We start from the raw sequence: 26829 nt of genomic DNA on the forward strand, positions 1-26829 counted from the left end.
AATCCAAGAAGCTGGGTTTTCACAGCCTGGATGGGTTGTGGAGTGCTTTTCTGCTCTGGGTGTCCTCAAAGCTGGCAGCCTTCTGTGTCCCTCTGGGTCAGAGTACATTCACAAGGATGAAACTTGTCATCTCTAGATCCAGAAAAAGTCTACCAGGAATTGTTTTTAATTCTTAGAGAGGGGAAGTGCAAGACACAATGTGTTTTCTACTTCAAAGGGAATGTCCCAAGGTGCTCCAGCCACTCATTACCTGATATGGCTTGGATGCCTCCTCCAAATCTCATGTCGAAATGTGACCTCCAATGTTGGAGGTGGGTCTAGTGGGAGGTGTTTGGGTCACGCAGACAGATCTCTTATGAATGGCGTGGTGTTATCCTCACAGTAATGACTTTGCTCTCACTCTATGAATTCACGTGAGATCTCTTGTTTAAAAGAATCTGGCACCTCCTCTCTCTCTTCTTCATGCACCCTCTCTCACCATGTGATGCCTGCTCCCCCTTTGTCTTCAACCATGAGTGGAAGCTCCCTGAGGCCCTCCCCAGAAGCAGATGCTGGGGTCATGCTTCTTGTACAGCCTGCAGAATTGTGAGCCAAATAAACCTCTTTTCCTTATAAATCACCCAGTCTCAGATATTCGTTATAGCAACACAAATGGACTAACACACCACCTAATAGTCTCAGTGATGAGGCAGACCCCACCCAGAATCATCATGGGGTTCATCTCCCACCCTCTGGAGCGCAGGCATCTTACCAAGGTCTCTCAAGTATTCTTACTGATTACTGATTCCACTTCTTACTGATTCATTCTGGTTAACACAATGTCGTTAATACAAAGGACCAATGTTATGCTCAGTGGACTATCCAGAAGACCCAGGTCCAGTTGATCCCTCATGACAGAGGTGGCACAGTTAACATGGCCCTACAGCAAGAAATACACATACTAGTAAATGTATACTGGTACCCACCCCATGGGAATAAAAACTGCTTCTACATTCTTGAATAGGATGAAAAAGAACACATTCCTAAGGTCAAAGGCTACATACCAGATACCTAAGGCCACGTCAGTCTGCTCTAGCCAAGATTCGGTATCTGGCACAGACCCTGCAGTAAGGGCTATTGACACATCACTTGGTGAATTCGCAGCCATCACCGTCATTCTCTAGCATCTGTCTGGTTTCTTGCAGGGGCCAGACTGGTGAATTAAATGAGGAGAGCCTGTAACTATCACAGCTGCATCCTTTAGGTTTTTAAGGATGGCACTAATCGCTATCATTTCCCTTGGGAGAGGACACTGATTTTGACTTATTCATCTGGCCAGGATGGGGATGAGGGAATGGTTTCAGATGCTTCTCCTTGGACTTCCCTACTATGGTAACTCTTACCCCACAAGTTTCAATTTGCCTTCCCCACTCCTCTAACTCTTGCCCTGTAAGCCAAGGAACCAGTGCAAAGTTCTGGCAGCTATGAAGGATGTTGCAATTCTACAATGGAGCTACAGAGAAACAGCTGTGGATGAGTAAGCCCACAAGCCCAGTAAGCTGGGCTGCACCAGGATTCATTGACCATCTGGTTTCCATAAAATCCACTCTAGCAAGAGAGTTATAATGAGGCCTTGGGTCCTTGGTATCAGTGTCACCTTGGACCATGTATCCATTTATTCGTGAAGTGTCTGGATGCTCCCCTCCCCTCAGATTCAGTGGTTACCTGAGTCAATGGCGATAAGTCCCTTTGGGGAAGGACAGGAAATCATGATCATCTATCCTTGGTGTGGTGTTGCAGGTTCCTTCCTCTTGAAGTCCCAGCCTCTCCTTCACTCAAAGTGTTCAGGTACAGAAACTGGCTCAAGCCCAGCCAGGGAGTGTGACTGTTTTGGGAATGGCTGACCTCAGTCTCATTTATCCATCCTTGGATTGTACAAATTGAGTGGTTCTCTTGTGGGCTGCCCATCAATATGCCCCCTAGAGATTGCAGGTTTGATTAAGTATCTTCATAGCTTCACGTGAGTTGGGAACCCTGGCTGCAATCTGACCACACCTCTCATTCGGATAATTGCATCTACCTTGATTTGGACAGCAAAGTACTCTATTATTCTGGGATCCTTTCAACCCCATTTTTGCTATCCCAGATGAGTAACAATACCCTCTACCCTCAGCCCCAGCCTACAGACAAAAGCCATCCCTGACCTTTGCATGTTGCTAGTGCCCCTCTCACCAGTGGATTTCTTATCACTTTGGTAAACAGAGAATCCTCTGAGTCCTTCCATAGAACATATAGACTGGTGGCTTTCCATCCTGTGTACCATTTCTAATCCAGCATGTCTGCTCTCTGAGCCTGTAGTCCATTCCTCTTTCACTTACCACAGCTATTTCAGAATTGACACTTCATTTAGTGAAGGCCATTGCTTTTTCCAAGCATCCAAAGGCCAACCCATGAGCATATCAGCCCCATGCCCTAGGGCCCTTGCCATGGTGGAAATCCTGCATCATGGGACCATGCTCCCAGCTTGACGAACTCTCCCTTATCCACTCCCATATCCAGTCCGCCTTGATTCGGCACCCATGCAACCCACCGCAAGCATACTCTCTCAGGTCCTGCTTATACATGTTGACTCAACAGATCCTCCAGTCTACAGTATTCTTCCCCTTAGTTGGCCCTGGCAATTCCCTGGCTGGGCGAGGTGATGACATAAGCCCAGCTTTCAGCTGGCAGCCAGGGTACAGGTAAGGGTAGGTTATGAGAGAGGCACATGCTACATCTTTATCATCTTCAAGCGTGGTGGACAGAGGCCACCTCTCCAGGCCCAGAGTGTTGAAGGAAGTATACGGTTTTAAGACTCTTGAGTACATCCACCAAGATGCTCCCACCCTAAGCCTCAGGGTCCCCACTCCTCTCCACCAGGGCCTGACTTTGGCATAACAGAAGCGCTGGGGTTAGAACGAAACCATCTCTGGAGCTATTACCTTCATATGTAACATAAGTCCTGGACCCAGTCCTCAGCAGAACTGGCTGTAAGAACTGAGAGTTTCTTTAGATGCTGCCAAGAAGACCCTCCAATTCTCACACTCTGCCTTAAATTAGTGTTTCATCCCTCTCTACCTTTTATTGTCTCTCTCCAATGCGTCCATGGCACTCAACCATCCCACAGTCTTCAAAATTATTCCTTCCCCTGAACCTCTCTAACCCATAAGAAAGTGACCCCTCCAGCTCATCACCACAGCATCAGGCTATGGGGACTTAGCCACAGAGTCCTCATTGCCACTGGACATCAGAGCACCAGGGCCTCAGATCCCACCTTACAGCCCACTTGCTTAGATCACTCCTGGCATGAACTATCTCAGGTTGGGTGTCTCAGGGTAGGGCCTCTGAGATAGAAATTTGAGTGCAGAAGTGTATGGGAGAGTGCTAGGGGGAAACACTGATAAGGGAGTGGAGGGAACAGGATAGCCAGAGGGAGCAGCTAAATGACACAGTGGTATAGAGAGCCTTGGAGGCAGGTGGCCCTACAGAACACCCGGTCACTGTGTTTGGCTGTCCTCAGAGTGTGAGATGACTTTGAGTGAGGCCACTCCTGTCAGCCTTCCTGGGGAGACACTGCACTGTGAGCCCTCAGCAGACAGCAGTCCTGGCAGCTGAGGCCATGAACACCTGGGTGCCGGCAACAGGGGGATTAGCCACAGTCACCCGAAGGCCATGGGGAAGGGCCTGGGATGAGAACTCAGGGAATGAAGCTGCCCTAAATTCTGGGGCAGAAGAGGATGCATAAGAACAGAAGCTGGAGAAAGACTCCAGCAGGACAGAGAGGTCAGATGGTTAGGGCTTGAATGCCAGGACAAGGACAGAAGGCTTTATGCATCCTGTGAAGGACAACAGTTAAAGGTTTTGAGCAAGATTATTTGGGGGTGATAAGCAGACTGTACAGCCACAAAGGGGCCCTAATTTTCCAAGTGTCCTCTTGGCTGCCTCTCCCATAGACTCCTCTTAACTGGCTGGCTCCAGCCAACTCTCTCTCTCTCTCTCTCTATCACACACACACACACACACACACACACACACACACACCCCACTGCCCTCCTCCCCCAAATCGGTTCCCTTCAGATTGTCACTCCCCACAGTGCCGCATTCATGCGTCAGTTCTAAATAGCCCCACTGTTCAGCTTTAACGAGAAGTAATACCAATTCCCATGTTTGCTCAGAGAGCACCATATTTCATCAAACCAGAGCCCATGCCGGCTCAGATTACTGACCGAGACAATGTTCTGTAATCCTGGTTTATTCACATGTCACGGGTATTTTAGCAAAACAGAAATGAATGGCCCCCACCACCCTAGGAAGTAACGGGAGAGTTGGGTTCCCGCCCAGGGGAAGTCATGCTTTCGCTTGCCATGGTTCTCAGAGGAGCCGACTTTGATTCTCTGAGTTTTTTCCAACTTTAGGAAAGAGAATATGGGCTGAGGAGGAGTCACAAAGTGGGTAGTTATTTCCCTATAAAATGTAAACTCCACGGATGGATTTTGCCAGAGCAAAACTAAAATCTGTCATTGATTATAAAGTCCTTTGTGCTTGTTACTTCACAGATTTATTATGCTCTGGCCTGGCGGCCTGGGGAGGCCCTAGGGTGTCTGTCTCTAGCGCCCCACAGCTCACGCCCCAATGGGAACAGGGACTCACTTGCATTGCTTTTGTCTTTAAGGGCGAGGAGCTTTGAAAATCTAGATGAAGAGCTGTGAATCATCCTCCCAACCTTTGGATAAGAACCTGCAGACACAGACAATAACAGCGTTAACAGCTCCTTGGTAGAGGTCTATGCCTTCCTCATCAAGAAAACATTCCCTTCCCCCCCCACTTTTTTTTTTTTTTAGTTGTTGGCACCGTGCACTAAGAAGCAAATTTCCTCTGCAGAGTAAGGAATAGCCAGGCTTGAACTCACCAAATCTGCCAGTCTGGGTCCACTTTAAATGTGCTACGACTTCTTTCAAACCCACAATCAATGAAAAGACCAGTCCCAATGATCAATGCAATTCAGTTAATATGATCTCACTTTAAAACCTTGCCAAGAATCCTCATACTATCCTTCCTTCGTCCCCATCTTAGAGTTGAAAAAACTGAGGTCCAGAGAGGGCAAGTAACTGGCTTAACATCACACAGCTAAGTAGCAGTGAAAACAGGGCCATGAGTCTAGTCCCAGTGGACTCCCCAGGGTCATGGGAACCCCCCTCACTTCCAAGAATGTGTTGACATGGGACTACAGAACCAGGAGGAGAGTGCAGGAGCAGCAGCAGAGCCTGGAGGCCAGGCTTCTCACTTAAACAAGGGGCTCCCAGGATTCCAGGGAGGCAATGCGGCTGCCCCAGGGTTGCAGAGCTGGTTAGAATCATACACCGGCTCTGCCACAAATTAACTGGGCAATGGCATGAAACAATCACTTGGGAACATTTATTTGGGGAGAGGTTCTTGATGAGACCAAATGAGCTTGCTTTTCAAAACTACCCAAGGAAGTTTTCACTTCCTTACTTGGGTGCAGAGCTTCATAACTATGGAGTCTCTTCACTCCTTGCTCATGACTTTCTGAGCGGAAGAAAACCCTGCTACCCCAGAGTCTATGGCAAGGAGGCCTAGAGGACTGAGGGTCCCCAAACTACCTCTCATCTCCCTGGAGAGAACACTCTCCACTCCAATCGGCAAGTTCAAGACCTCCCTGGGTAACTGAAAATGTACAGAATTCCTAGGACCAGGATAATTTTGTAGGAAGCTGTCAGAAATCACAGCTCTGAGGACTTGTCTCCACAATCTGCCATCTCAACTCTTATTTTGTGCTGCGGCCTGAGCTATTAAAAAACAAAACACTCTCGTGGGCAAGCTCCACAATTAGCCTCATTTCTACGCTAGAAAAACTGTTCTGCATGAGCTGACATTGCACAGAGATTGTTTCTTGTCTTAGTGATGCTGTTTCAAGGACCGTGCTGAGAGTCAGCAAGGATGTGACCCAGTGGTAATCTGAATTGCTTCACCAAACACATTTTTATCCCATCATCTCGGCTACATGAAAGGGGGCCACAGTGCTCGTGTTCAAGACTTTACAGTCCTGCTGTTCAGCAATAAAATGAGGCAAGAAATATTAGCTGTCCCTGGCTGATGCCTTAATTCTTTCCCAACAATGTCAGAGAATCTGTACCCTACAGGTTTTAGTGCCGGCTAGAGCCTGACCCTCACGCTGGCTTGAATGGAGCGGGAATGAGTTAAGGAGACCGAGAAGGCTTTAATGGACGCAGATTCCGAATAGCCCAGCTTGTGAGGGCCTCCTGCGGACTCACCCTCCTTTTCACAGGCCTCAATTGTGTATGGCCCCAGCAAAGACAAAACTACCCATGAGCAGAGGTTACCCCCAGCCGGTGCAGGTCAGAGGCATTCTGGGGGAGAAGGGGAGAGAGGGACAGAGGGGAAGTGAGGGGCACATGGAGAAGGAGGGAAACAGGGATGGGAGTGGGGGAAGGGATCACTGAAGGATGGTCCGGATCATTTATAAGGAGAGATTCACTAAGTCCCAGGCTTAGTGACACGATCATCTCACCTCCAGACAAACCATTTTGGAAAACGGGTTCAGAACAAATGGGAGCTATCCTAATGGGAAGTTGAACACACTGCGATCTAATTTTCAAAAGAAATAAAATGCTTCTCTCGGTTTTCCAAAAGCTACAGGTCAGAAGCTCTTAATAAGATGGCCTCTAATTTGACATTGCAAGATTTTAAAAAATTACAAACGGGTTGTGTTTTACACACCAACAGAAGCTTTTTCCAGCAATTTTTCAATTATTGCATTGTGAGCCCTCCAAGAAAAGTAACCATTTTGGCTCACAGAGCCCAAAGTTACCAAGTAAAGGGAACAGCCTGTTCACAAGTTTGCAAATAGTCCTTTGAAATGTAGCATGGATTGTATGTATCTGGGAGCTTTCTGGAAGAACATGGGCTTGAAGTGGCCCTTTTCTTCCCTCCCAAAGGTCCTTAAAGTTTTTAGGTGGGTCTTAAGCCCCTTTCTAAGTCTGGGGAAGCTTGTGGTCCCTTTCTTAATGTTTTTAAATACATAAAATGAAATATGCAGAGTTACAAAGGAAGACAATTACGTTAGAATCTAGTTATCAAAAATATTTTAAAACAATTTTGTAAGAGAGTAATCATGTTCCTTTTTGTTAGTATTTAACTAACTAGCCATAGGCCTAACTGAAGTAGTACTGAGCAAGCATGATGCTGTGATAAATCTGCAATCACTCTCACATGATGTGAAAATATCTGTGGATGGTGCCTATGGGTGACAAGGTCACTAATACCACTGTGGTTGGTTGCTTGCATTTATAATATTAGTTAATGGTAAGTTTCAGCTAGAGTTAATGAAAATAAAGATGTATTTTTTCCCCATCAAGTTCATAGGAGCCCTTGAATTCTATCCATGGGGAAGAAATCCTGCTAGAGGCAAGATAAAGTTCAGGACCTTCTGCCCCAGGGTTAAGCTGAGGGGCAGAGGCCAGGGACTCACTACACCCTCACTTCATTGGGAAGCCTTCTTGGGAAAGCCACTGCTTTCTCTCCTTCTGTTCTGATGCTTTGGACATATTTTGAAAGGCAAATTGAAAGCATGTCTTACCCCTACAATCCTGAAGGCTACATGTCCAAAGATTAATAAGGACCTTTGATGTTTTCATTCAACAACCGGAATTACTGTTGCCAAATAAGGCGATGGTTAATCAGCACATTCTGAATTTTAATCAGGATCTTGTTCCATTTGCCTTGGACACCATGAGCTTTGGGGTGAGGGCTTCTCTTTTCGGAGTCAGCCCAGAGGGAATCCCTGCTCCCCACACTCGCATTTTGGACACACGCTGGCTCAGAGGCAACTGGGCGCACACACATCCCTTCTCTGGTCCTCACAGGAGCTGTCATCTTGCAACCACATAGCCATCGCATGACTTTGCAGGGGCAACCCAACAGGCAGGCCCCCCTCCAAATGCCGCCCAGCCCCCCTCGCGGCCAGGCCAGGCTGCGGCGCCGACACACAGGAGCCGGCCGCAGGGCTGGTTCTCGGGCTCTCGGCAGGGGAGCGGGGAGCGCGCTCGCCCACGCCCACGCCCCCCACACTCGCGGGCGCACTCCCCAGCGCGCGCACGCCGCCACACACGGGCGCACGCACACGGCAGCTGGGCCGGGGACAGCCCTCTCGCCGGCAGCCCCAGAGGTCCGGGGCGTGCAGCCGGGTTCCCCGGAGGGCGCCGCCGGCCGCCCCGCCCCGCCCCGCCCCGCCCCTCGAACCCGCCGGGCCGGCAGCGCTGTGGGCTGCAAAGTTTCGTGGCGCGAGTGCGCCGAGGCAGCGCGCCGACTCGGGCTCGGTTCGGCTCTGCGCTGCTCCGGACGGCCGTGACTGCTGGCCGGGGTCTCGGGCCGCCTGGACCCACGGACCGCACGCCCGCTGCCAGCCCCGCTAAGCCCCTCGCCCCAGGCCGACCTCGGTACCCAGCGCCCTGCTGCCCGGGGTCCCCGAGCGCCCTCCCGCCGCGAGGTCCGTCCGCAGCCTCCGGTGCGCCCGCGCTCGCCCTCCTCCTCCCGGACTTCTCCCTTCGCCGCCCTCACCGCGCCATGGCTCGTGACCCCGCTCAGACCGCCCGGGGACCCGGGCCCCAACTGCTGCCGCTGCTGCCGCTGCTTCTGCTGCTACTCCGGGACGCGGGCTGCAGCCACATGGCCCGCGCCTGGTCCGCACCGCCCGCCGCCGCCGCCGACGGCCTGCAGGGGGACAGAGATCCCCAGCGGCTCCCTGGGGACGCGGCTGCCACTCTGGGCCCCGGCGCCCAGGACATGGTCGCTGTCCACATGCACCGGCTCTATGAGAAGTACAGCCGGCAGGGCGCGAGACCGGGAGGGGGCAACACGGTCCGCAGCTTCAGGGCCAGGCTGGGTAAGTAGAGAGTGCCCCGGGGACCCCTTCTCCTCATTCTCCCCTTCCTCACTTTTCTGTCTCCCCACCCGTGCACCTCTACTTTTCCTCTTCAGGCTAACGAACAGGTGGGTGGTTCATTCATTCTTTCACTAATAATTCACCGATGCCAGACCCTGAACCTCCAGAGTGGCACAGGGTGGCACAGAGGTCCTGTCCCTGGGGTGCTCCTACATTGCTGGACACAGACTTCCCCTACACAAGGCTCTAAGCATAAAGTGGCAGAGGGGACATGGGCCAGGGGAGTATCCCTGTCATAGGGTCAATTATGTAGGCACTTTACAAATGAGGAGGGCACAGACAGTGAACATAGGCAGTGCCGACAGAAGTTCCAGGCACTGGGCCCTGTCAAGAAGCAGCAGCCTCTGGCTGGTGGCAGTCATGGCTCCTGTGTCCAGGGAAGTAGAGTGGACTGAGAAAGGCCTTGGCTGTCTGGGAGTGAGGACTTCCACCCACTGCTATGAAGCGTTCAGACCACAGGGGTTTAAGGAAGAGTCCAGGGGCTTAGTCAGTGGGAACACTCTGCTTGTCTCCAGTCTCTGTCCCATCTTTCCACTTTCCCAGCCCCTTGGATGGAGCTGAGCAGAGGGCACTTGCAGAGGCCCAGGCTACCCCGCTCTGAGAGTGCTTTCAGGATCCTGACTCATTAGCCTGCCAACCTTTGCAGGCCCTGGGTAGAAAGGAGTTGCAGCCTGGTCCGCAGGGGTGGTGAGAAGACCCTGATTGTCATGGTGATTACTCCTGGTTGCAGAATACTTTTCCAGAAAATGTGGGTGAGGGTCCCCTGCAGCTCTGTAGAGGATGAGGCCATTCAACAGGAGAAAAATCTGCAGTCTACAGGCTCCCCCCTGAGGGAGAGGGAAACAAGCCTGGCTGTGGGGCTAGACAGCCTGGGGTCAGATTTGTCACTGGCTGTGTGACTCAAGGTAACATCTGTGGCCTCCCATAACCATGAACTAGGGAGCCCCTGGCACAAAGAGGCCCCATGCCCTCCTCCTCCACTTAGCAGACTAACCAGGTCAGTGGCCCTGGGCTCCAGGCCAATTGGATCTAACTCCATCCTCACTCATAACTTTCTTGCACCATGTGGGGTCCATTTCTGGAGGAACATTGTTAAGTTAAGCCATTTAAGAATCATCTGGCATGAATATGACTGAGTAAATCACTAAAGCTATGTGGACTTGAGTGTATTCATTGATAAAATGGATAAGGCTTGCCAGTATCTCCCCTGTGGGGCTGAAGGAAAGATGAAATGAGGTCATATGTGTAAGCTCAGAGCCCAGCACTGGCCAGATTAAGTGTTGATGTATGGGATTCCTCTGGGAGCACAAAGAATTGTGCTAAGTATTGTGTATTCTTGTGGGTTGAGACTTGACCTTGCATCTCTGTTAACTCAATCCTCGAAGCCAGCAGGGTCACTGCTGCAACATGGGTGAGCCTGCCCACTGAGCCCATCCACTTGCTGCAGCCAGGCATGGAGATGCCCGCTTGTGTCATTCTGTTTTCACAGAAAGGGTATAGTACAATTAACAGTGGTGTTCAGGATATTATTCTCAAAAAGGGCCTGAAGACAGTACCTCAAATCCAGCACTCCCACTTTACAGTGAAACCCCGTCTCTACTAAAAATACAAAAAATTAGCTGGGCATGGTGGCGCGTGCCTATAATCCCAGCTACTCAGTAGGCTGAGGCAGGAGAATTGCCTGAACCCAGGAGGCGGAGGTTGCGGTGAGCCGAGATTGCGCCATTGCACTCCAGCCTGGGTAACAAGAGCGAAACTTGAAACTCGTCTCAAAAAAAAAAAAAAAGAAAACTGAGATTCAGGGGTGGTTCAGAGTGGCAGGGGTTGGCACCTCCCATCTGCCAGGCCATTGCTATTCTCACTGCCACTCTCCACACCCTACCATCTCCATAAGAGCTATGACCAGGGTCTGGGAGAGGTAGGACGAAACAGACAAGCCTGGGAAATCCGGATTCTGGTACACTCCGGAGTGTCTGACAAATCCCTCTTCTTTGGAAGCCTGAGGCACATTTGAGTGTGAATCCCAACTGTATCAGCTACTGGCTGTGTGCTGTGGCACAGGTTAGCTTATATCTTTGAGCATCACTTCCCTTGTGGTACAGTGAAGAGGTGAGGATTAAATGGGCTAAGTAGGTTTTGTGCCTTACATAGAGTGGGGGCCCAGGCAGGTTGTTTGATCCTCCCCTCCCTCGATTCATCTAAGTGTTTCTCACCCAGCCTCTTGCCTGCCCTCAGATGCACCTGCTTCCTGATCCAGTGACCCATCTGTGAGGAGGTATGAATTTGGGCAGGTACCCTTCTCTCACGGATGATGCCACCCATGTAGTAGGCTTCAGCTCTTCTCTGAGAACGTGCCCATCTCAGTCTGTTCCCTAGTGGTGGGTGTCTCCTGCCTCAGTGGGGCAGCAGCTCATCCTGAAGAACAAATGCCTCCATCCCCACAGCCTGCAGTGCACAACTATACCTCACCTCTACGAGGCAGCGCAGTTCAGCTGCCAAGTGCTGGCTGTGAGCTGGCCTGGTGGGGTCCAAATTCCAATTTTGCGATCTGGGCAAGGGACTCAACTTGTCCGTGACTCAGTTTTTTTTACCTCTAAATGGAGGTAATGAGGCTGCCTTTCTTATAAGATTTTTTTTTAATGGGAACTGAGGTATGTCAATGCTTACACCATTCCTGACACATAGAAGTGTCAATGACATATTAGCTCTTGCAGTTACTATACAGCCACCCTTCCCTCCCTATTGCTTCCTGAAGTACATTTTGTTCCCTATTAAGTTTGCATCAGTGGAGAAAGCCTGCGAGCCTGACCCTAAGGGTTAAGGTTAGACCACCCCCAATTCCCACTGAATGACCTGTGTTTAGACCTAAGCTTTGCCACCTACCAATGTGATACTGAGTTGGTTTTCTTCATCTCTAAAATGAGAATAATTTGATACTCACCTGTCAAAAATGCCAAAATTCAAGTTGATTTCAGTTCCCCAAGTATATCCTAAGCCCTTGGTTTGGTGGCAAGTGCTGTAAGCTCAGGGGACACAAAGATGCCCAGAAAAGTTCATAAACTGGCAGAGCAGATCAAAGTAAGCAGCAGAATAGAGCAGTGGGCCTGGGGGTGCCATGGAGGAAGGAGGGTTGGGGTGCCGTGGGAGCCCAAGGGCCCATTGACCTGGCAGGGGCGGGGCCTTTGGTTGGGGCCCTGAAAACCTTCCCAGAGCAGGCCAGGCCTCAGCCACTTTGAAGAGCATGTGGGGCTTAGTCAGGTACGGAAGTGAAGCAATCTACTGTGTTTAGAGACTGGCAGGAGTTTGGTTTTTTGTTTTTTGTTTTTTGATTTTTTGAGACGGAGTTTCGCTCTTGTTACCCAGGCTGGAGTGCAATGGCGTGATCTAGGCTCACCGCAACCTCCGCCTCCTGGGTTCAGGCAATTCTCCTGCCTCAGCCTCCCTAGTAGCTAGGATTACAGGCACGCGCCACCATGCCCAGCTCATTTTTTGTATTTTTAGTAGAGATGGGGTCTCACCATGTTGACCAAGATGGTCAGGAGGTCAAGAGATCCACCCGCCTCGGCCTCTCAAAGTGCTGGGATTACAGGCTTGAGCCACAGTGCCCAGCCCAGGAGTTTGGTTTTAATGAGAATATAATGCAAGGAGAGAAAGGCAGGAGATGGAGGTGGACAAGCCAGCAGGACATGAAGAGCCATGAGTATTATGAGTTTGTCCCCCACAGTCAATGGGGCAATATATAATGTGCATGAGAGACAGAGGGAAGGAGGGAGGGAGAGAGGAAAGGAGGGAGGGAGAGAGGAAAGGAGGGAGGGAGAGAGAGAAGGAGGGAAGGGAGAGAGAGAAAGAAGAGAGAGAGGAAGGGGAAGGACCACAGGGAAAGAGGGAAAAAGGAGAGAAAAAGAGACATTATATTAAATGCATGCTTATTGGGGAAAATTTGGAAATTATAGAAAATTACAGTAAAGAGCATAAGTCATCCCTAATCACATAGCCGGATATAACCAGAGTTGTTAGTGTGATATTTTGGTAGAATCATTCCAGCTATATCATTTATCTGTCTGTCTGTCTGTCTATCTATCTATCTCTCCACTATCTATTCATATCTCCATTGTTTTACCCTTATATGTAAGATATATATGGATATATATAAGATAGATATATGTGAGATATAGGTGCATATATCTCACAAATATCCATAGCTTTTATGGATGATATTTTCAGCATGCAGGTAAAACCTGCAGGTATTTCCATTTGAAATTACTTCTTTTCATTATTGGTCACCTTGAACTTCTCCCCATGCCTGCTGGCCATTTGCAGTTTTTGCTGTGGAAACCGCCTCCTCCTATGGGGGTCCCTGCTTTCTCTTTCTGATATGCAGATATTTGTTACATAATAAAGATCTTAACCTTTCACCTCTAATAGACGATTTGCTTTTGAGGCATGAGCGTGACATAAGAGGCAACAGAGCTCTGGGATCACTGTTGTGGTTGGGTCTGGGGCCCTGAATGCAGGGCGGAAAGATGCTGTGCTCAGAATGGTTGTGTAGAAACAGGAAGCAGAGCAAACAGAGCCCAGAGATTGGTTAAAAGTGGGAGGGAGAGAGGCCAGAGCTATTCAGGCTCCTGCTGGAGGGGCTGGAGGGGAAGTAAGGCCTCCCACTGGACAGGAGGTCTGGGAGCAAGGATGTGGTGCCCTGAGGGTGGCAACAGCTCCTGAGGCCACAGTTGTTCTGAGCCTTTGCTGGGTGCCAGGCACAGTGCTGCTAGTGCGCTCTGCAGAGTGGATCTCACAATAACTTTGGAGGTGCAAATACTCTATCCAGTTTATGGGTGAGGAAACTGAGGCACAGAGTGATTCCATGACTTGCCTGAGGCCCTACAGCTAGTAAGGGATGCAAGCAGGAGTTGAACCTCAACCCTACAGCCTGCATGGAAATGGGCAGTAAGTACTAAATCCATTTTTGTTCCCTACTCTTCTCTGCAGCACTGTCTGGCCCACTGCCCCTTCCCACCACCCCCTCCTCCAGCTTCTGTTGGTGCATGCATCTAAGCCCAGCATTCTCACTCTGATTGCCCTGATGGCCGTTTGAGGGGCAGTGGGTGAAAGGACAGATCTCTAAAACGTCCTGGAGTCTTTTTATTTAGGGCAGACCATCTGCTCTTGGCTGAGAGTTGACCAGCAGGGGGGCTGGACAGACCTTTGGATAAGAAGGTCCCTTCCCCCAGTCCCATCCCCACTGCCCTCAGGAAGAGGCTGAATGCCCAGCAAAGTGGACCTGGTCACAGTTCTGAGAATTCCCAAGGGCCACTGAGTGATCAGCTTGTCTAAATAAAGTCAATCTTTCCCTTCTTAGGGAGTCAGAACTCAAAACTATCAAAATAATGACCTCTGTTTGCAAAACATGCTGCGGTTCACAGCACGAGATCTTTGTCCACTAGCTCTTAGGCAGGTCATGAACACATCCAAAACACATGGAGAAGCAAAAGGCATGGGCTTGGGGTCACACAGACCTGGGTATAAGCCCTGACTCCACCCCTTGCCAGCTGTGTGACTTTAGGCAAATCGTACATCCTCTCTGAAGCGTCACCTCTTGGTTCACAGAATGAATGACCCCTCCCTACTCTCCTCATGGTGGAAATGATGAATCAAGTATGTAGAACACTCAGCACAAGGCTGAGCACATGCACTTGGAGCTTAGAATGCATAATTGATAAACAATTTTGTTCCAGTTTAAAGATGGGAACACTGAATCTCAAGGAGAAGTCTGGCTAAAGATCTGGCTGCCCACTGTCTCCTATAGGATTTGCATCATAGCTGCATCTTTGTAAAGAGTGAGGATTTCTGGATTTCTTAAGGCTGTGGTTACTGCATTCTAGAGCAGCATGTCAGGAACCCCCAGTGTTAACTGAAGCAACAAACCACACTTTTCTCTTGTCCCCACTTGGGCAGGCTTTGCACAGAGAATCCCATCATTCAACATGCATCTCTGAGCTCCAGCTGACACCTAAGCCTTATGCTGGGGTCTAGGGGTGCAGTTGTGAATAAAACTGGCAATGCTCCTGTCCTGTTAGAGTTTATGTTTTAGGGTGAATTATAAGAGCATTAAACAAATCAGTATACAGCAGGGTATCAGGAAGGTCAAAGAATCAGGGGCAGACAGAGTGATGGGGCTGCTTGTCCAGCCATGGGAGCCCAAGGGACCCATTGTGGGAGGTTCCATTTAAGCAGATATCTGAAGAGCGCTGACTGGTACCTGGATGGGGAGCCATGAAGGTGGAAAGAAGTGTGGGGCATAGTCCTGAGAAGAAAGTCACATGTTTGAAGGACAAGAAGGCCAGTGATGGGGGCAGAGGGACGGAGTTGGGCTGGGGATAGGAGATAAAGTTCCAGAGGTAGGCAGTCGCGATAAAGGAAGGCCTTGGTAAGGGGTTGAGTTTTATTTGGGAGCCATAGAGGGCTCCGAGCTTGGGTGTGACCTGTGATGGAATGCACCCAGCACACAAGGGGTCTCACTCGGACAGTTCTCTGTGACATGAGGGGACACTGAAGATGGTCGTCATTGCCATTATGAGTCTGTCTCCCTTCTAGGCTGAACTCCTCCTGAGCAACTTTGCTATGACCCTGGTCAGCCCAACTTAGCCCAGAGTAGGAGTTTTGCAAATGTTTCTTGGGAAAACAAAGAGAAGAGGAGGAAGAAAGAAAGGAAAAGAGGGTGGATAGAAAAGGGGAAAGAGGAGAAGAAAAAAGAGAAGGGAAAAAAGAAGAGAAGAAAGAAGAGAGAAAAGATATGACCCACAGGGCACCAGCACCCATCATAGGAAATAAGGACTTTCTCTTCAGGGCTTCTCTTTTGTGGCCTGGGCTCAGCAAAACTGAGAGACTTCAGGTTGAGGTTCCTTCTCTGTGCCACAGCCTGGAGCCTCCTGCACTGCGTACATGCAGGCACATCCAGAGAGAGGGCCAGCCTATCGCCCTCATTCACTGGGGCTGGGGCCGACCCATCTTGTCCCCAGCAGTCCCCAGCAGGAAGGGTCTTCATGGAGCAGGCTGCCCAGTCAGGGGTGAGCCTCCAGCCTCCTCCTCTGGCTGGAGGTATTCAAGCCACATGGAGGTAGAACTCATACCCCTTTGCATAACCTCAAAGGTTCCTTCCCACTCTGAATCTGTTAGCAGAACAATGGAGGAGATGAGACTTGAACTGGATGAAAGAAAAACACATGTGCTGTGTTGGCTGGGTTGCAGCTCAGATATTTGGACTAGTGAATGCCAGGTACCCTAGTGGATGGAGGGGAGCTTGCTCTGCAGCCTTGGACCTTTAGATGCAAGTGGGAGAAAGCACATTTGGAGGCACCTCCTTTGTGCCTGGCATTTCACTAGGTTATTTCTGTGATCCTCCAGATGATCCTCTATGTGAGACAGAGGCTATGGTTCTTGTGAGGCAGATGGGGAAAGCAAGGCTCAGGGCGTGGCCCCACTGAGTCCTGAAAGCTTGGTTCCTAGGGCATTTCTTAGCTTGGGGGTGGGGGTGCAGCATTATTGGTGAACTTTCACCCTACCCGTAGGTCAGTGCAGATGCAGCAAATATACAGCCACTACCATCGGAATGAGCTATCAGTGCTGCTGACTTCCCCAACTTCCCTGAGGGCCAGAGTCCCCTGGGGTGCTGATTAAAATGTGAAGTCATTGTCATGCAGTCAAGGCCACAGGCTTGGGGAAGCCTCGTTCAAAAGTGCCTGGAGACCCTGGGCTGCTGCTCAAGTGTGGAGCAGGTTGAGGAACTGCGACGCTGCCCTGGCAGGTTTGTTGTGAGGATTAAAGAAAGTAAAAGCTTCAGTGTCACCTGAGCCTTTTCCAGCCTTTCTCTATCGGGCCCTCCTTAGATGTGCTTCTCTGTTTCTTCCCTCTCATATCCCTTAAGAGGTTGAGAACAATCCCAATTGAATTATGCCTTCTTCCCAACAGAAACAAAGAAGAGGAAGTGGAATATTTCTGTTAAAAAAAAAAAAAAATCCCTGCAGATCCTGTGGGTACAGGTGTCAGAGAGTTGTGGCCCCCACCCATGCCCCTAGAGAGCTCAGTGTCTCCCCACCATACTTCCCGGGCTTGGCAGCTCTGCTCCTCTTCCAGATGTTCCCCAGCAGAAGGACACTTGGTTGTCAGGAAAGGAAGCAGTGGGAAGCAGAAAGCCCACCTGGCCTCTCTGGTGTCCTATTAAGTGTGTAGCATCCCAGGGAGTCACCAGGAGAGACTCAGCACCTCTCCGAAGCCTAGAGGGTACTTGGCTATTTGAGAGTGCTCACTGATAGATAATAATGTTTAGGCAATTCAAACCTGACACGATACTCATGTTGCTGCCAAGGCAGGGGCAGCCTCCTGGGACTGCAGACGTGGCTGTGCTGCCCTGGGGCCTTGGGAAATGCCTGCTTCCACCAGACAAATAGGAAGGAGTGGCCATCAGCCCCAGGGAAACAGGAGCTGGAGCATTCTTGAGCCAAGCTGGAGATGTAATGGTTGAGACTTCCCAGTCCTTACCTGGACCTTGGAGATTTAGTCAAGTGGCCTTGTGTAATCCTGATACTGCTCTTTGCTTTTTAAAACAATCTTAAAAGTCCTCAGGCGGGACAAAGAGCAGATGCCGAAATGGCTGTGCTTTTCATCCCGGTTTCCCTTAGGAGGTGCTCAAAAAGCATGAGTGTTTATTTATCTCATCTCTTTTGGAAGAATGTTTGGGTTTAATGTGAAGTGTATTTGATGAGTGCATTTAAAAACTGATTGCATAAATAGAGAGCTGTGCAAATACAGGAGGGGCTGCCTTGATGCAGGGCTTGGACCCAACCCAAGCCGTCCTGAGCACTTAAGGAAGGTGTCAGTGACATTTGTTCATCTATGCATGCAGAGGCAGTAGAGGGCAGGGGGAGCAAACAGGAGCTTTAGAGTCTGCAGGCCTGAGTGCCTCCCTGTCTGCTCCTGTTTCTTTGCTGCTGCTTCTGTTTGTTTGTTTGCTATGGGATATTGACCATCTCAACCTTAATTCCTCACCTGTGCCCTGAGGTTTGCAAAGGGCGCCCTCATCAGTTTACTGTGAGGACTATGTGAAATGAGGGAAGCAAAGAGGGAGAGGGGCGCGTACTGGAAGTGTGGATAGGTGCGCGTGGCTCCTCCTGCCCTGGGTGGGAGACCGTCACCGTCGGGCGCACAAAGGAGAATTTCACAGCCTGTGGTCTCTCCTTCCCCTCACAGAAGTGATCGACCAGAAGGCCGTGTATTTCTTCAACCTGACTTCCATTCAGGACTCGGAAATGATCCTTACGGCCACTTTCCACTTCTTCTCAGAGCCGCCTCGGTGGCCCCGTGCGCGCGAGGTGCTGTGCAAGCCGCAGGCCAAGAACACTTCAGGCGGTCCGCTGCCCCCGAGCACGCCCGCACGCCAGCACTTGCTCTTCCGCAGCCTCTCGAAGAACGCAGCCACGCAGGGGCTACTCCGCGGGGCCATGGCCCTGGCGTCCCCGCCGCGCGGCCTGTGGCAGGCCAAGGACATCTCCCCCATCGTCAAGGCTGCCCGCCGGGATGGCGAGCTGCTCCTCTCCGCCCAGCTGGATTCTGGGGAGAGGGACTCCGGGGTGCCCCGGCCCAGCCCCTACGCGCCCTATATGCTCGTCTATGCCAACGACCTGGCCATCTCGGAGCCCAACAGCGTGGCGGTGACGCTGCAGAGATACGACCCCTTCCCTGCCGGAGACCCCGAGCCACGTGCAGCCCCCAACAGCTCAGCAGACCCACGCGTGCGCCGAGCCGCCCAGGCCACCGGGCCCCTCCAGGACAACGAGCTACCGGGGCTGGACGAGAGGCCTCCGCGCACCCACGCGCAGCACTTCCACAAGCACCAGCTGTGGTCCAGCCCCTTCCGGGCGCTGAAACCCCGGCCAGGGCGCAAAGACCGCAGGAAGAAGGGCCAGGAGGTGTTCATTGCCTCCTCGCAGGTGCTGGACTTCGACGAGAAGACGATGCAGAAAGCCCGGAGGAAGCAGTGGGGTGAGCCGAGGGTATGCTCCCGGAGGTATCTGAAGGTGGACTTCGCAGATATCGGCTGGAATGAGTGGATAATCTCACCCAAATCTTTCGATGCCTACTACTGCGCGGGAGCATGTGAATTCCCCATGCCTAAGGTAGGGTGCCTTCCGCCTGTTGTCAGATTCTAAGGCTCAGCTTTGCCGCTATCTTCAAGCTCCTCAGCCTGCATGATCTCTGTTTCCCCATCTGCAAAATGGGGATAAAGCACCTCCCTTCTATTCCAGGCAGGACGTAGGTAGACATAGGTCACCAAGTGGCAGCCTGTTGGGTAGTTGCCGCCCACATAATGTGTCGTGTTTGGCCCTGTTTTTTATTGTCTTGGTTGAATTGGGACTTCAAAATGAGAACATTCTGTTGTAATCCCAGCACTTTGGGAGGCCGAGGCGGGTGGATCACGAGGTCGAGAGATCGAGACCAACCTGGTCAACATGGTGAAACCCCGTCTCTACTAAAATACAAAAAATTAGCTGGGCATGGTGGCGCATGCCTGTAATCCCAGCTACTCGGGAGGCTGAGGCAGGAGAATTGCCTGAACCCAGGAGGCGGAGGTTGCGGTGAGCCGAGATCGCGCCATTGCACTCCAGCCTGGGTAACAAGAGCGAAACTCTGTCTCAAAAAAAAAAAAAAAAAAAAGAGAATTCATCTCTTTAGAAATGCATCCTCACATAGCAACTATCTGCAGAGGTTGAGTAAATGCTGCCTCCTGTACACAGGGCAGGTCCCAGACGCTCCCTCCAGACCAAGGCTCTCATTTCTGTTCCCAGCCTGGACCCCGGGGTGTGGTGATCTGTTACCAGCACAGTGCTGGCATCAGTGGCTCTCCCAGTGTGGGCTCCCTCCTCCTTGCAGCTCGGGGCAGGAATCCACAGGCAACCAGCCTTCACTGTGCACAGGGTCTGCAGGACACACAGCACTGGGCTGTTTTGTCTGTTGTGCAGCCCAGGCTTTCCTATTCTCACCTTCGCTCCAGCCTGGTATGTGGCTAAATCCACCCCTCTCCCTGCAGCCTGCCCTACAGCAGCCTGACTGCCTGTGATGTCAGCCCTTGACGCTCAGCACACAGTTTCCTCCTGCTTAGTTACTCTGCCCAGTACAGGTCATGCCTTTCTGTCCAAGAAAAGGAAGTCAGTGCATGAATCCAATTTGAACTTAAATAAATCAGCCAGCTGGAGAAGTCCAGACCCAGACATGGGGCAGCAGTAACATGTTTGGGAATTAAATGGCTTCTCCTCAAAACCATGTATGTGCAAGAAAGAGGAAGGGAGGTACCTGACAGAGAGACAGGGCTTGCTAAAAGGGCCTAGCACAGACCCAGCCAGATGCAAGCCCAAAACCCTGCAGGCTTGCAGCTGGCCAGCCATGCGCTTAGCTTATCACCCTGGCTTGCTGCCTCCCCACCTTCCGGGACACCAGCCAGAACACTGCAAAGGCGGATGTCCCTGCTCTGCTCCCCTCCTACCACCCCACGCAAGAGGGCTTCCTCCTCAACCACACTACATAGAAAAATCTCTGTTTGGCTGGTGATGCTCTGAAGTGGACAACTTTGTTGGGTTGTCTTGTCAGAGGTGGGCACAGTTTCCCAAACCAGGTCACTTTCTACTGGGGGACTTGGTCAAGTTATTCAGCCATTTTAAGCCTCAGTGTCTTCCTAATAAAGTCCAGGCAATACCCACTCCATAAAATTGCTATGCTGATGAAAAAAAAAAGGTCAGGGGGACGCAGGGAGAGCAGCCCCTGGGAAATGTCAGAGTCCAGCCTGTCACGCTGCCATGCATGTGCCAGGCCTTCCCTTCAGTGACAAGAGCACAGCCTCGTGGGAAGCATGCCTGTCCTCCTCAGACCATGAGATCAGGGCTGTGCTGGCTTCTGCTGAGCTTTCCCTCTGGGCATCTTCTGCCTGGTCCGCAGGGATGTGTGACACTCAGGCGCCCCCATGTGGCTGTGCCTTGTTGGGGACACAGCATGCCTCAGGGAAGCCGAGGGGCAGGAAGGCCTGGGGCTTCCTACAGACCTCAGCCCGGGATTCAATATACATGTGATTTTAGAGGAATCGTGTACCCAGCCCTGGGATCTCGTCTATTCCTCTAGGTAGACGCCTTTTCATGGCCTCAGCCGGGGAACAACAGCAGAGCAGTATGGGCTGGGACTGTGAGGACAGCACGGAGGGGGGGAGGTGGAGGACGGCAGAGCTGAGTAACCCTGCTCCTTTCCTGCCTTGCAGATCGTCCGCCCGTCCAACCATGCCACCATCCAGAGCATTGTCAGGGCTGTGGGCATCGTCCCTGGCATCCCAGAGCCCTGCTGTGTTCCTGATAAGATGAACTCCCTTGGGGTCCTCTTCCTGGATGAGAACCGAAATGTGGTTCTGAAGGTGTACCCCAACATGTCCGTGGACACCTGTGCCTGCCGGTGAGACCGCTCCAGGCTGGAAAGAAGCTACGCCCAGGAGAACTGCCTTCTCAGAGCCTTCTGCAGCCAGGACTTCACTGGCAGTGCAGTTGCAGACACAGAGCAGAGCTCACAGGCAACATCACCGGGGGTCAGAAAGAGCTGTCTGCCAGTGCATCATTTCGGGGTCTTTCATTGCTAGTGACTTGCCCCTTAAATGCCAGCCTGAGTCCCTGAAGGAATTTAGGAATTAGCCCTGGCCTGAAAGAGGCCCCTCATTCATACCCAGCATTCTGAAGGCCTGAAAACAAAAGGTGTCCACGATGTTGGCTTGATGTGATCATCATCTCATGATTGAGCAAGAAGACTATGCAAATCCTAGGGCGCTCATTCCCTGCACACGGAAGGAACTCTGTTTAAATGCTCAGTTCAGAACACTTTGGGCCACATAGTGATTTTGGAAAACAGGATAATCGTGGTGTAAATGGGTGTTTCCTTTCAAAATCCACTGCAGAGCTTTTATCCACACAGTATGCACATGTAACCGATGTTGGTTTTTTTCTTAATATATATATTTTATTTTAAAACAACAAAAGAGGAGGGCATTGACACCATTCCCCACAGAGATAATCATAATGAGTGTGGGTTGTTTAAACATGCATATTGAAATAACACATACAGTAACATGTGGGAATACTAAAAAATAACCAAGATTTTATATTTTTGTAAATTATACTTTCTATACTGTAGATTGTGTATGTTATGTGTTTTTATGGAAAGCTAATAAATTAAAGATACAGTGATATCTTGAAAAACTGAATGCCACCCATTTCAAAATCTCACTGACTCTCTATCTGTAAGTAAAACATCTGGTGGTTCCTGGGAACTCAGCCTCTTCTAGGGTCTCTGGAGTGCCCTAGGCCAGCGCTACCCTCTCTGGTATCTGCCCCAGGCTCCAGAACCCAGACTTCTCCATGCCTTCCAGGGGCCTGCCCCACCACTGGTTCCTGAAAATCCCCAACCTGGGCGGATGTCAAGAATGGACATGGCCCCAGACAGGGACAGTGGCCTCTCAGGGTCTCCTCTCATCCCCTAGTCTCAAGGACATTGATTGATGGGGAGGTGCCTGGGGTGTTTAAAGGATCATCTATGGTTCCCTGGTCAGAGATCTTTTACTTCTGGTAATTAAAGGAGCAAGAGATTTAGCATAAGTAGGGGTCTCTCGCAAGGTCCAGGGACTCCTGAGGAAGTGGGCAGGCCATGTGGTCCCCTGCACCTGCTTCTCCTTTGCATGTGTGTAAAAGGGTCACCCAGCAGCCCTGTTCCCAAATAGCCACCCCAAATCCTTCCCTTATGCCCTTTATTTACATTGCCTTACAATGGAGTGCCTGAAGCTGCTTGACCAGCATTTCTGAAGGAGAATCTGGGTTCAGCTTGAGATAGGTATATATGTAGCATTCCCATCAGCTGGGACCTACAGATGACATGGCCCCAAGTCTTAGAGGAGACTGCAAAGCCACAGTGGTTTTCTAAGAGGGGATGCCCAAGGAGATAAGCAGCCCTAGTGTCTACCTTGGGCTTTAGACTGGGCTCTGGAGACCATGATTCCTGTGCAAGAGATGTGTGGGGAAGTGCTCCCAGGAGACATGAGCAAGGGTGCAGTGAGGCAGGAAAGCAAGCTAGGAGCAATCCTGTGGGGAGCTTTGGCACTTACTTACTCCTCAGGGCAGTCTGGCCTCGAGCAAGGGAGCTAGGTGTTCAGGGCCCCTTGGCTTCCAGCTGCCTTGGGAGGGGAGATGTCAAGTCCCCTTCCCTGGCCTTCTGCACAGGCAGCCACAGTGATTCTAGAAGTCTAGGTAGCATGTGAAGAATGGCAACCCCTGAGACCAAGCCACTGAAACTGGAGAATGATTAGCAGAACTGGTAAGTGAAGGGGACGCAAGGGTGCCCACGTGGAGCCCTGCAGCTTCTGCTCAGCATCTCCTATGAGGTGCTCCAAGTGGTCCTGGGACACATGTGAACAGCTGCCGTGGGATGGGGACCTCAGCCTGCTGGGCACATGGCCTTGCCTGCTGACAGAGCTCAGGGGAGGGGAGGTGTGGATGGTCCTCCACACTCACTGCCTTATTCCCTCACTCTCACAGGAATTGGACATGGGACCAAATTGTTCCCTTCAAGCTGCTGCAGGTTGCCGGGCTGGCGCAGACTGGCCTGCACGTAATGCTTGGTTTGCCATGTCTAATTCTTTTGGGAATGTGACAGGATATAAGCTAATAGCAAAGTAAGTAAAAATGTTGGGGCTTGATGAACTCCAAGTCCTTCCTTCCAAGTATTCCATCCCTCATTTTATTCTCATTCAGCCACCCCTTTCTATTTTTGCTGAGTATGGGCTGTCACATCGTTTCATCTGATTCTTTCTGGCACTTACAGTTTCCTGGAGACCTTCTGGATTCCCTCCAAATACCTGGAATGCCTCTGAGTCCTCACTTCTGGCTTGCTGGGACTGGGGAGGACAGGCTGGGACACGCTCCCTGGGTCCAGCCGTGGGCATGGGCTCCAGGCCTGTGCCTGGATGAAAGGTGATCAGTAGTTGCCATCTTTCCTGGGCATGTCCAGAAAACCTTGGAATATGGAATGGGGCATGTGGATGACATGTCCCAACTCTATGGTATCATTAATGACTCCTCTAACTTATAGAAGACCATGCACTTATAGGAACTTGCTTAGCCTCACAGCAGCCTTGCAACGCACTGCCCAATTGGAGCTGCAGAAAAACAGGGTCAGGAAGGGTAAGACATTAGTGGTAATGTCTTGCCAAGACCACAGGGAGCATTAAGTTTGATAGTCAAGGCTGCCTAATTCAAGGCCTATGTGGCTGGCACTGCCCCTGAACTTCCTGTCCAGTGACCCCCTGTCTAACAGGGTTATCCCAACAACACTGAAGTTGGGACACAGTAAAGTGAGGTTAAAAAGAAGTGTGTTTATGAAATAACTTTTTTCCCTTAAAACAAAAAATATCAACGTTACATTTTCATAAGAGCTCAGAATGTTCCAGCACATAGTCTAGATGTGCCCGGTTTGCTGATGTCACTCACCTGGGCCTGTTTCATTCTGTAGGGAGCAGGGTGGTGGCCTGCAGCTGGACCCCATCTCTGAACTTACACATCCTCTAGAAGGGCAGGGCCTCTTATACATTAGTTCACGTGACAAACAGAGAGAGCTAGAAACTTGAAGGCTAGGAGAAAACTTTAGAAGGCTTTCAGTGCAACCTTTATACTGGATAAATGGGAGACTGAGTCCTGGTACTGGCAGGTGTTTTGCCTGGGGTGTCCCAATAGGTGCTTCTCTATGACTAGGTCACTCATAAAATGTCATCAGAGCCGAAGCTTATAACTCATGCTTCTTCTGTGGTCAGGATGGAGATAGAGCTGCAACTGAGGAACTTATGGATGTCTGAGGTGGGAAGGGAGGGTGAGAGGAGGGGACTCCAGAGGAGGAGGAATGGAGACAACTCCACAGAGAGGCTAACTTTGAGGCCAAGAAGGACGAAAGAGCCGGGCTTGGCTGGTAGAAAAAAGAGAGTTCGCAGCAACACATGCCAGGAAGAGCTGGAAGGTAGTTTCAGTGGGAAACCTGGAGGGCAGTCCAGCTGGCCAGCTCTGCTGTGACTTGTGCACCAAAAAACATTGACATCAGAGTTCAAGACTATTTCCCTTTACCAAAACCTGGGAGCGTAAGATCCTTCATCGGTCCCTCTGAGATTTCCATTCCCCTTCTCTCTGTTCCCTGAGATAGTCATGTCCACGCATCCTCTATGGACCCTGCCTCCAGTCCACCTCACTCATGCTCAGCCCAACCCCAAGCCACGTTCCTCCATCTCTCCCAGCAGGCTTGTTTTTACGAGTCAAGGGTAGGTGGGTGGGCTGGAGAAGAAACACGTTTATTTGTACAATTATATAGCATTTCCTACGTGCCACGTACCATGCTAGACAATGTATTCATATATTTTCTCTTGGAAGGCTCTTATTAGCTCCCTCTTTTGTCAAAACCACTGTGCAGAATGCAGATCAGAATCACCTGGAGTGCTTGACACAGGTTGGGCCTCACCCCTAGCATTGTTTCTGATTCAGGTTGAGGCTCTAATTCCATCCAGTTCCCAGGTGCTGCTGCTGCTGGCTCCAGAGCCACACTTTGAGATCATGTTCTCCTAGTGATGTCTCCTGGGAGGGAAGTGGTTCCTGATGCTCTAGAGTCATGGTGTAACAGAAACTCAGGCAGATCCTTTCTCCCTCCACAAATGAACGCTGAAGTCAATGCCACCTTTTTGGAGGAACGGGCTTCAAGGATGCTTGAAATACATGGATGAGTCAAATTTACTTCTGTTGTTTATTGAATTGTGCTTCTTCCATAGCAATTGCAGTGACTCCATGATTTCTGTAATTCACAAGTCCTGATGTTTGTGATGCTATGGAGATTTTGGTTAAAAAATCACAACAGCACAGTCCCGAGAAACTGTCTGGGCATTGAGAATAGACAGGAGAACAGGGCCAAGCTGGCAGCCACTGGGACAGAACCCAGCCTGACCAGCACCCACCACAGAGCACTCGGAGGTGTTCAAAGACATATGCAGAGACGAGCATGGGAAGCCTGCCCTGGAGGAGCCTCTGCAGCTGTGAAGGCTGGGAAGACTCACTGGGCATGTCAAATTGCTGACAGCAGAGGAGCAGCCCTAGGGCTGTTTAGTGCTTGTCAGATGAATCCGACTGTTGCTTGGAACACAGAGGTTGCGTGGTGTGGGAGTCCTAGGCAAGTACTAAAGGGCAGTTGGGACTGATCCAGGCAGAGGACGGGGGGAGGGGTGTGAAGTAATCCTGAAGCAAGAGCACAGCCCACTCTGCAGCTCCGCTCTGCAGAACGGAAGGGCAGAGCTGTCCCAGGATGGGGAAGAGAGAAACAGTCACAGAAAGATCATGTACTGACAAGAGCAACGCTAACGACTAGTTATTGAGTGCTTACCCTGAGCCATATTCCTGTGGAACACCCGGGAATCTGTGGAGCCTTTGGGCCCTCTCCCTAGACTCATAGCACAGTAACCAATGTGATTCCTGAGCACAGCCCTAGACCAGCACAGGTGAGACCTGGCCACGGCTATACCTCCTTGGAGGCTGAAGCCCAGATCGTGTGGTTTGTCTCCTGAGAACAGTGGGGGAAAATATAGTCCAGACTACGGAACAGTGCAAATTAGCATTTTTTTGTTGCTGCTGTTCAATAATTTGCTGAAGATTAGAAAGACGTATTGGTAGCAGTGTGGTAAGACAAGCTCTTAGGCTCAGCTAATGAGAATGCACATTTAAAAAGTATTTCTG

The 26829-nt window shown here is 50.8% G+C and overlaps 1 protein-coding gene and 1 long non-coding RNA gene across 2 annotated transcripts in view; one reads left to right on the plus strand and one right to left on the minus strand.

The window, feature by feature from the left end:
- Positions 1–8766, minus strand: part of LOC118146265 (uncharacterized) — a 50797-nt gene extending 42031 nt beyond the window's left edge. The window contains exon 1 of the long non-coding RNA XR_004731880.3: positions 8617–8766. This is a non-coding gene — a long non-coding RNA (uncharacterized LOC118146265). The remainder of the gene's footprint in view (positions 1–8616) is intronic.
- Positions 8327–22280, plus strand: GDF10 (growth differentiation factor 10). Its single transcript, XM_002756136.5, has 3 exons — positions 8327–8941; positions 18245–19170; positions 21297–22280. Exons 1-3 carry the CDS (start codon positions 8623–8625, stop codon positions 21486–21488), a joined length of 1437 nt encoding a protein of 478 aa, XP_002756182.1. The 5' UTR covers positions 8327–8622; the 3' UTR covers positions 21489–22280.
- Positions 22281–26829: the final 4549 nt, after the last annotated feature.

The sequence above is a fragment of the Callithrix jacchus genome, chromosome 12 (assembly GCF_049354715.1).
Source record: "Callithrix jacchus isolate 240 chromosome 12, calJac240_pri, whole genome shotgun sequence".
Lineage (NCBI taxonomy): Eukaryota > Metazoa > Chordata > Mammalia > Primates > Cebidae > Callithrix > Callithrix jacchus.

Excerpts from the sequence above, each read along its gene's own strand:
- GDF10 (XM_002756136.5), top strand. The coding sequence starts at position 8,623 with ATGGCTCGTGACCCCGCTCAGACCGCCCGGGGACCCGGGCCCCAACTG. Across the intron at positions 8,942-18,244 it reads CAGCTTCAGGGCCAGGCTGG|AAGTGATCGACCAGAAGGCC; the intron begins GTAAGTAGAGAG and ends TTCCCCTCACAG. Across the intron at positions 19,171-21,296 it reads GTGAATTCCCCATGCCTAAG|ATCGTCCGCCCGTCCAACCA; the intron begins GTAGGGTGCCTT and ends CCTGCCTTGCAG.